The sequence below is a fragment of the Hibiscus syriacus genome, unplaced genomic scaffold, assembly GCF_006381635.1.
Source record: "Hibiscus syriacus cultivar Baekdansim isolate YM2019G1 unplaced genomic scaffold, ASM638163v2 tig00112215_pilon, whole genome shotgun sequence".
In the NCBI taxonomy this organism is placed as follows: Eukaryota; Viridiplantae; Streptophyta; class Magnoliopsida; order Malvales; family Malvaceae; genus Hibiscus; species Hibiscus syriacus.
The window spans coordinates 3,321,893-3,331,944 of NW_024063268.1; the positions used below are offsets into that span (position 1 = coordinate 3,321,893).

The window sequence follows — 10,052 nt, forward strand, 5'->3', positions numbered from 1 at the left end:
TAAAATGTCACACCATCACTATTTTAATAAATTAATAGAAGAGTGACTAAATAAATTCAATATATAAAATTTAGTTATTAAAGTAAAAAAAATTAAAATGATCAAAATAAGAGATAAGAAAATTTAGTGACGATCTATGTAATTTACCCATTTATAAATAATGTTTAGGTTATGTGGATATCATTTTAAGTAAATTTATAAATTAAATAACAAATACAAACTAAACTATCTCAGCAGTTAAATGATAATTATTATCTTTAGATATCTTTTCAATATTACTTGCAAAATTATTTTTTAACACTTAGTTATTATATTATGTATTTATTGACTATAATTTTATGAAAATATTATTAACGTTCAAACTTTCTTATAACATATTTTATTGGAAAATCAATCTAAGCATCTTAATGACTTATTTTATAAGTCATCAAATTTTAAATTGCATTATTTTATACAATGAATTATTCAAATTAAACTAAACTAATAAAAATAAATTTAACTAATTTATATAAATATAACTTCATGAATAATAACTAATTATGTAATTAACATATCCCATCTCCCTTAAATTATAAGTCAAATACCCATTTCAAGTAAAATTCTCATTTTTCTTTTCTTTCTTTCTTGGATGGAATATTTTAACTGATATTTTTTAATCATTTACTCTAAAGATTATTGACTGGATCAATGATTTTTTTTAATTCATCTACGATGCTTATAAGCAGTAATATCTGTTTTAAACACTCTCAACCATTTGATAATGAACGTTCAAATGTCATGTAATTTTTAGTACTCAAACTTGAGATCTAGAAGAATAACAATCATTCTTTTAGGGTGCGTTTGGTTCACGGAATGTAAGATTACCAGTGGGAATAAAAGATTACCAGGGAATAGGATTACTGGAATGTTGTATTTTGTGTTTGGTTGGTTTAGCATAAATGTAAGATTACCGTGTTTAGTTAAAGGAATAAAAAATTATTAGAATGTATATTTAATCAAATTGTCCTTATTGTATATTTGTTTTTTTTAACAAGTTGAAAATATTTATATATTTTCTTTAAAAAATTTAAATTCATAAAATTTATATAATTTTTTTATAAAATTAAAAATATAAAAAGGTTTAATGAAAGTGTAAAATTTTATTTTAACCACTGAACTTCATATAAAATTTTAATTATAAACTTTTTTTTTTATAAATCTAAAATAGTTTAAGGATAAATTTGTAATTTAACCTTCGTAGAATTTTTATTATTCAATGACAGAATAAGGATATTTTTGAGAAAAAAAATTAAGGGCATTTTAGTCCAAAACGTCGGTAATCCAACAATACCTAAGGAAAGAGATGTAATGACATTCCCGATAATATACCCCAAAAAATCCACTATTGATAATGTAAGATTGTCGAGAATGACATTCCCGGCCAACCAAACGGGAGAATGTGAATTCCATTTCCATGAGAATCTCACATTCCCCCAACCAAACGCATCCTTAATTTAAGATGATAATTGCTCAAATTAGGTCAATTTTTTTGATTAATCCGATTAAATCCAAAAAATATATATCTTCAAAAAATCAGTGACCATCCTATATTTTATGCTTTTTTTTTTTCTTTCGAGACGTGTTTGGGAGATTGAAATCCACTTTTAATAGCAATGTCAATTGTCAAGTCTAGTTTTGCTGAGCACGTACACCATCTTTCGGTGCTTGTAACGGGGGTCGAATGTGGGCCTCGACTACCCAAAAAAGGACCGTTGCAATTGCAGTCTTAAAAAAATAATATAATAAAAAAATTCAAAATTCAAAAGTTTAAAAATGAAGGGGAACAAAACACGATAAATAAACAAAAGAAAGCTGCTGCCATTAGCTCCTCCTCCTCTCTCTCTCTCTCTCTCTGCTCCTACAAATAAACTTCAAATTTCAAATCTTCCAACTTTCATTTGTTTTTACTCTTCCCTTCATATCAACTTATGTTTAGCATTTTCCAAAGTTATAATTAAATCTCAGTTTTTCTCTGAGAATGTAGTGTTCCTGTCGTTTTACTTCTTCCTTCAATTGTCTTGAAAAATCTTCTTATTTTTTCTCATTCTGAAGCCTTTACAATGAGAGACAATAACTCATTAGAGAACAGAGCCAAAGCATCATCAAAATTCGGTGATCAAAACCAAGCACCAAAATCTCTGCACACAAAGACCATTGCCAATCAATCCAAGCCCAAGTCTTCATGGGGTTCACACATTGTGAAGGGCTTCACAGGCACAGCCGACAAGAAAACCAAGGTTCAAACCATCACTGTCCAAACCAAGAAGCCTCCTCTTTCAAATTCCGACCTCCCAAACACCAACCAAAACAACCCAGTTCTGCATTCCCATTCTAGAGTTAAAAGGTCTCTCATCACTGATTTATCTTGCTCAGTTAATGCAACCCAAGTTCACCCTCAGCTCTACCAAACGCACCGGAGACAGTCCTCCGGTTCTCGCGATTTGTTCATCGAATTAGACCACGTTAGGACCCTTCTTCAGGAGTCCAAAGAGAGGGAGTTTAAGCTGCAAGCTGAGCTTACCGAGTGGAAGACAAATGCTATGGTTTTGGACCTCGAAAAGCAGCTTGAAACAAGGAACACTGAAGTAGATAATCTTTCAACCCGAGTTGGGTTGTTGGAGTCTGAGAGGAGCAGCTTATGTGATCAACTGGCAACTTTGACTTCCATTTTGGAGAGGAATGAAGAAAATTTGGAGATTTCGAAGAAACCCCAATCGAATAGGGATCTTGAAATGGAAGTGGTGGAGTTGAGGAGGTTGAACAAGGAGTTGCAGATGCAAAAGAGGAATATTGCTTGCAAGCTTTCTTCTTTGGAATCCCAGTTAGCTTCTCTTGCCAAATCTAATGAGGTAGTTTCATTAACCCTTATTTATTTTTTTGACTTAAATTGGTCATTAAACTTTTAAATATTTTAATTTTATCCCTAAACTATGACTATCATTCTAAATTAATCCTCAAACTTTTGAACATTTCAGTTTCATCTCCAAATTATGACCTTCATTCTAAATTCGTCCTCTAACTTTATATTTGGGGATGAAATTAGAATATTCAAAAGTTTGGGGATTAGTTTAGAAAGGATGTCATAATTTAGGGATAAATTTAGAATGTTCAAAAGTATAAGGATTAATTTAGAATGAGAGTCATAATTTAAGGATGAAATTGGAATATTCAAAAGTTGAAGTACTAATTTAAAATTAGAATTATAGCTTGGAGACATATGATGCAAGACACTTTTTTCCCCTTTTTTTGGTTGATGAATCAAGAAGACGATCGACTTATTTTTGCATTAACTATCTGTTTTTTTCTCTCTCTCTATTTTATTGCTGTTCGTATCTTGGTTTTATCAGAGTGATGTTGTTGCGAAAGCTAAAGCCGAGGCATCAATGTTAAGACATACAAATGAAAACCTGAGCAAACAAGTGGAAGGTCTGCAAATGAGCCGATTGAATGAAGTCGAGGAGCTTGCATACTTGAGGTGGGTTAATTCATGTTTACGAGATGAACTACGGAATTCGTGTTCGACTACGAATTTTGATAAGCCATTAAGTCCAGTTCAATGCAAGGTTGAGTATGTGAGCTCACCTAATTCAGCAAGCAGTAAGAGCTCAGAACAAAGTAGCGCAAGTGTTAAGAGATTGAATTTTATGAAAAAGATGAAGAAATGGTCTATTACTAGCCAACAATTTTCAAGTTCAGAGTATGCAGATAATATAGGGGACAAGGAATGGGTGCATATAGAGGAGCTGAGAAGCCCTGGAAGAAGACATTCTATAAGTGGATCAAAATGTTACATACAAGAGTTAATACCAAATAAGAGAAGGCAATCTGATGGTTTTATGTGTACCAAAGAAATAGATAAGGAGGCTGAGCCGTTAAGTTCTCAAAAGTCTACAGCTGCTGCTTCTTCAGCTTCTTTAGATTTTGAGAAAAGGGCTTTGAGGATTCCTAATCCTCCTCCCAGACCTTCCTGTTCTATTCCATTTGGACCTAAAGATGAAAGTTGTACACAAATTCCACCACCGCCCCCACCGCCCCCTCCGAAGTTTTCAGTGAGAAGTAGTGCCGGTGTCGTGAAACGTGCTCCGCAAGTAGTCGAGTTTTATCATTCACTCATGAAAAGGGGTTCTAGGAAAGATTCCACAAATGGAGGAATCTGTGATGTGCCTGATGTTGCTAACGTTCGTAGCAGCATGATCGGTGAAATCGAGAATAGATCATCACATTTGCTGGCTGTAAGTGCATGTCTAGTTCACTGAAACTCAACATTTGTATGAACATCTTATTATAAAATATCAAACTTGGTTCTACCCATTGTTGGTTCATTGTTTATGCAGATAAAGGCGGATGTTGAAACTCAAGGAGAATTCGTGAATTCGTTGATAAGAGAAGTAAATAATGCGGTTTATCGGAACATCGAAGATGTTGTAGCATTTGTGAAATGGCTTGATGATGAGCTTTGCTATCTAGTAAGTTGCTAATTATTAAAGTTTTAGTGACTGTCTATTTCGTATGGTACATGTGAACTATGCACAACTATGTTGCTCTTATTAATCATTTTCGATACATAAATGAAAAACGAAAATCATCATACCGGGATACATACACGACGGCACTTACACTCGAGTCTAAGCAACATATATAATTTTTCTATAGTAATAATTCTATATAGTATGCTTAAAATGATATATTGCACGCCCATCATTGAACTGATGGAAAGATACCTTTATGTATTACAATTAACTGGAATTCATGCAGTGTTCTGACTCTACTATGGTTTTCGAAAAATCTAAAAAACTTTTGAAGGTTGATGAAAGGGCAGTTTTGAAGCACTTCGCTTGGCCTGAGAAAAAAGCCGACACATTACGCGAAGCGGCATTCGGATACCGAGATCTCAAGAAATTGGAGTCTGAGGTATTATACTACAAGGATGATTCCAGAGTGCCTTGTGATATTGCCTTAAAGAAAATGGTTGCCTTGTCTGAGAAGTAAGAATGCTGAACATTTTGTCCATTTCTCCATATCATTCAAGCTGAAAACCTCTGAAAAATTCTTCTGAACTAAATTCCCAGGATGGAACGTACAGTTTATAACCTCCTACGTACAAGAGAGTCATTGATGCGCAACTGCAGGGAATTCCAAATTCCCACAGACTGGATGCTTGACAATGGGATTATAAGCAAGGTACTTCGAGTTTTACTTTATTAATCGAAAAATAACCAAACTGGACATGCGTTCATACACCTTTTATATGCTTCTATGTATAAGCATCATCTCAATAGGATAGGATAGAAGGCTTAATGAGTGTTCACTGCAGATTAAGCTTGGATCGGTGAAACTGGCGAAGAGGTACATGAAAAGGGTAGCCATGGAACTGCAGTCCAAGGCAACGCTGGAAAAGGATCCGTCGATGGACTATATGCTCCTCCAAGGAGTTAGATTTGCTTTCAGAATACACCAGGTTCGTTATCGTTGTACGATTAGTAGATAATGTTTTAGGGTAGGTATTTGAATGGAATGGGTTTAAAAGGCCTAGAGTGACCCTTGTGGTGGTTGTATGGGTGCAGTTTGCAGGAGGATTCGACTCCGAAACGATGCATGCGTTTGAGGAACTCCGGAACCTTGCCAACCTCCTTAACAAGAAGTAGTAGTAAAGGGCAAGGGAGGTTTTTTGTTTTATTTCCCTTGTGTGTTTGGGGGCAGAGAGTTGTGTGGTTTGGTCACCTTCTTATATATTATTAGAAGTGTGGGGAAAAAGTGTTTTGATTTTCAATGCTTATGGCAAAGCAGCAGCATGGTTTGTTGCTGTTGTTCCAGGGCATAAAGTCTTAGAAATAGAGGATTGTGGGGTAGAAGAGGAAGTGAAGATACTTGGTTAGACGATGATGATGCTAAATGATCGGATTGCTGAACATGCTGCTGCGGCAAGTGCAAGTGCAAGGTGAAATGTGAGCTGTATCAGCAGTATCACGTGTAAAGAAATTACAACTTCACTTCTACCTGAATCACACTATTATCATGTGTAAAAATGAACTCTTTTATTAGAGAAGAACAAAAGGAGAAGAGACATCTACATTCTCCTTGTTAATGCAACAATTAGTAAGATCACCAATCTTCCACAATGCTTTCGGCATGTGATTTTTTAGTTTTCGTGCCAGAGACAACCATTTCAATCGCATCCAATGCTTCAGAGAGGGAAGCAATCACTTCACCTACCAATGCACCAATTATATCTCTAAATAGAATTTGCTGTAGCCTGTTAAATTTAAAATAAAAAATGGACTGCAACAAGTAGGTATGATTAATGCATTGGTAGATGAAGCAACTTATTCCCTCTCCGAAGCATCGAATGCAGTTGAAATGGTTGTCTATATGATGAAAACTAAAAAAAAATCACATACCGAAAGCATTGTGGAAGACTCCAATAAGGACATGGGTGATCCTACTAATTGTTGCAGTGACAAAGGAAAACATAGATTTCTCTTCTTTTGTTCTTTTCTAATAAAAAGAAAAGTTCATTTTTTTCCCTTTAAGATTATGTAATTCAAACAAAAGTGGCTAGTCGATGATGCTTGTGTGCTTTTCTCCTCCTCTTCGCGTATCAATCACCCATTATTAGGGCTAATATTGTTCCTCAGTGCACACAATTAGTATTGTTCACCAGAGACCTCTTCGAATTTCTTAATCTCTTGGTTCAAATGAGAACATAATTCTTTCTACGTGCAGACAATTAGTATTTTTTTTATTCAATCACAACAAAATTAATTATTTTTTTATCACATATATTTAGTTTATATATTCTAATAATTTTATCAACTTAGTAATAAAAGCTCATGCAATGTTCATCCACCCATCGTACCATCGTTGTAGCTTACTTTTTTTTTGCCATGGACGAAGCTTAAATACAGTAAAAGCTCTTTCTTCCACATCAACTCTTATATTTCCATTCTAAACTCTATCGACTTAGGGAACGAAAATTTACCATCTTATTTGGTAAACAATCTTCTAGAAATTCTTAGCAGAAAAGGAAGAAACAACAGCAGTGATGAACAAAGAATTGTCGGACCAGTAGTTGTAGGCATCCAGGTCAGATTCTCATTAGCATAAACTTTATTTTTATGATATTTTATAGTTATATGGCTTAACGCTTAGTCAATGATTGCCTCTATTTCTTTCTAATAATGAATTTTGTTGACATGATATGCTGGAGATTTACCTTACACTAAAACTTCAGCTCCTGTTGAATTTTCTTGGTGATATAAACCGTGATTGTAAGAAAATAATATTGTTAGTATTGATTAATAAAATAAAATAATTTATTATGTCATGATAAAATCATTGTTTTTTGGTCGGAATTGATATAATGATTATAATAGATGTGTCCCTAAGATTAACATAACCTTTCAAACTTTACGTACCCAAAGTAAAACAAAACTTGTTTGTGTTACTCTCTTCAACGAATTTTTTTCCGAGAAAGAAAGAAACTATCAAATTATGTGTACAAATGAATAATGAAAATGGACTATCCCTTTAATAGGAATAATATAGAGATAAAATTATAATCACTCTAAATATATATAATTGATTAATTGTAGAAATGATCATCCAGCTCAGTTGGTAGAGCACAAGGTTCTTAATCTTGAGGTCGTGGGATCGAGTCCCACGGAGGGCATTTCATAATTCGAAGGTCTCTTACGGAAGTTGCTCTCAACTTAGTGTTGGGGGTAGCCTACTATCTTACCTCCCCCTTACCCCATACATATGGGAAAAAGGGACAATCATTACAATGATAAACAACAAAGGTATAGTTTTTTTTTCTTTAAAAAATATGTTTATTTGTTGTTCTTCGTTGGCAATGCATTTTTTCTTTCGTATGTGTGTTTATATTTGGATACGTAATTAAATACATATAATTTCTAATTGGATTACTTTCCCGTTGTTCCCATGTTCGATCCACTCTAGTATCATTTTAATATAATTTTAATATAATTTTAAATTAATGATATAGTTTAACTTTATTTTATTTTGATTAATCTGGGATAAATACAAGACATTATCTATTTAAAGATAACTTTCAACCTTTCGAAATTGATTGCTCAGACTCCTAACATCTATGGTGGTCGAACTCGACAAAGTTATCAAAGGCTCAAGGCGCATCGAGGCGCAAAGTGTCCTGAGCTTTGAGGCGCATGAAAGGAGCAGGATTCACGAAGGCGAGGCGCATGATATCCAAAAAATTGTAATATATGTATATATTAATGCAATCAAACTCAAATATCATAGATACCCAATATTAAACTTCAATAGAGTTCATTCTCAAACTCAAAATACCAACCCAACGTCATAAAAGCTATCAACAAGCATAATCAAGTACTAAGTTTAACAAAAATATTAAACATGCATAAACAAAACATCAAATAAAGTCATTGATAATCATCATCAAATATCAAACTCATCCTCATCAAGTGGTATGTCATCATCTTCCTCCTCATCCGTCTCACAATCCCCAATGTCTTCTTCTTCTTCAGTGTCACTCTCCTCTAGCATAACAACTTCATCATCTTCATCTACAAGGTGTAGTATAGCTTTTTCTTTTCCTTTGGAGCTTCAACTCAAGATGATGACAACATTGTATTGCCTCAATAAAATATCATATTATATTGTATCAGCCTTTCCAAGGTTTGTTTGAAATTATTTCAATTTACATATTAATTCACGATCAATATGTTAAATAATTATAAGTTAAAAATTTTAAATTAATAAAAAATTATCATATTATTAATTTATTAATAAAACAAAAAGATTGTATTTACATGTTAATAATATTTTGGTAACGTGAAAAATTAAGAAATCACAATAAAACAAATTATGCTGAGTAAAATAATAGTTATGGATTTTATCTTTTCTCAAACTTTGTGTAAATTGTTGATAAATACACACGTGTTTATAAATATCATTATTAATATGATTGTCTTCTTTCACTTTCACTTTCACTTCGCTTCTTCAGCCTTTTTCTTTGTCTCTCTGTTTCCATCTCTTCGACCACCAAAATCCGATCGCAACATTCTCTCTCTTTCTCTTAGTCTCTGACCGGAGATTCTTTCGTTAAACAAGGTAAGCTTTCGCTCTTATGTTTCTCACTTTCCCACTGAATTTCATGCTCAGTGCAACTGGAGACCCGAAAAACGGTGTCGTTTTGACTGATCCTTTCTCGAGTTCCGATCTCCTGATCCCTTTCAAAAAAGGCAATACAATGCTGCCATTTCATCATCTTCAGTCGATTGAGGGTTTTAGGAGGTCAACCCATAGGTGAGAAGCCCTGCAATAATAATTACAAGGTTTTCAGCTCATCGAGCCTCAATTGTGCCTCGACTGAGCCTCGTGTCTCAGTGCCTCGTTGCGCCTCGCTACGCGTAGGTGCGCCTAAGCTACGTGCCTCGCTTCAGTGTTGAAAAAGTCCCGTTCAGTGAGCCTCTGCGCTTTTGCGCCTCAGGTGCGCTTTTTACAACTATGGAACTCGATTCCTTAAAGAATAATAACAATTTCTTTACTACAAAGAATACTTAGTTCGTACATGATACAATTTAACTTAAATATAAATTTTGATAAATTTTATCCAACTTAATGGCTAAATGTAAAGGATCCTGTGTACAATTCCACTCAATGCAACAATAATAATTCCGTTAATAAGATAGTGACTAAAAATATCGAAAATAAAAAAAAAGAATACAAAAAGATAAAAATATGTCAACAGTGTCATTAATTCATTCATTTAAAAAAAATAGATTGATAAATAAAGTAAAAAAATAATAGTTTGATGACTAATGGTATAATTTATCCAAAATAATTTTATCATTAAACTAAAGCACAATTAAAACAGCTTGGAAAAATATCAAACTAAGCTCTATCTCTAATTAAATTATAGTTACACAAAAGAATGAATATATATATATATATATATATATATATATATATATACCATTAATAAGAGTGACTAATATATATATTCCATTAAG

At 33.3% G+C, this 10,052-nt stretch overlaps 1 protein-coding gene across 1 annotated transcript; it reads left to right on the forward strand.

The window, feature by feature from the left end:
- Positions 1–2,041: 2,041 nt before the first annotated feature.
- Positions 2,042–6,128, forward strand: LOC120175815 (protein CHUP1, chloroplastic-like). Its single transcript, XM_039182371.1, has 7 exons — positions 2,042–2,888; positions 3,387–4,271; positions 4,374–4,505; positions 4,843–5,024; positions 5,109–5,220; positions 5,354–5,497; positions 5,604–6,128. Exons 1-7 carry the CDS (start codon positions 2,100–2,102, stop codon positions 5,682–5,684), a joined length of 2,325 nt encoding a protein of 774 aa, XP_039038302.1. The 5' UTR covers positions 2,042–2,099; the 3' UTR covers positions 5,685–6,128.
- Positions 6,129–10,052: the final 3,924 nt, after the last annotated feature.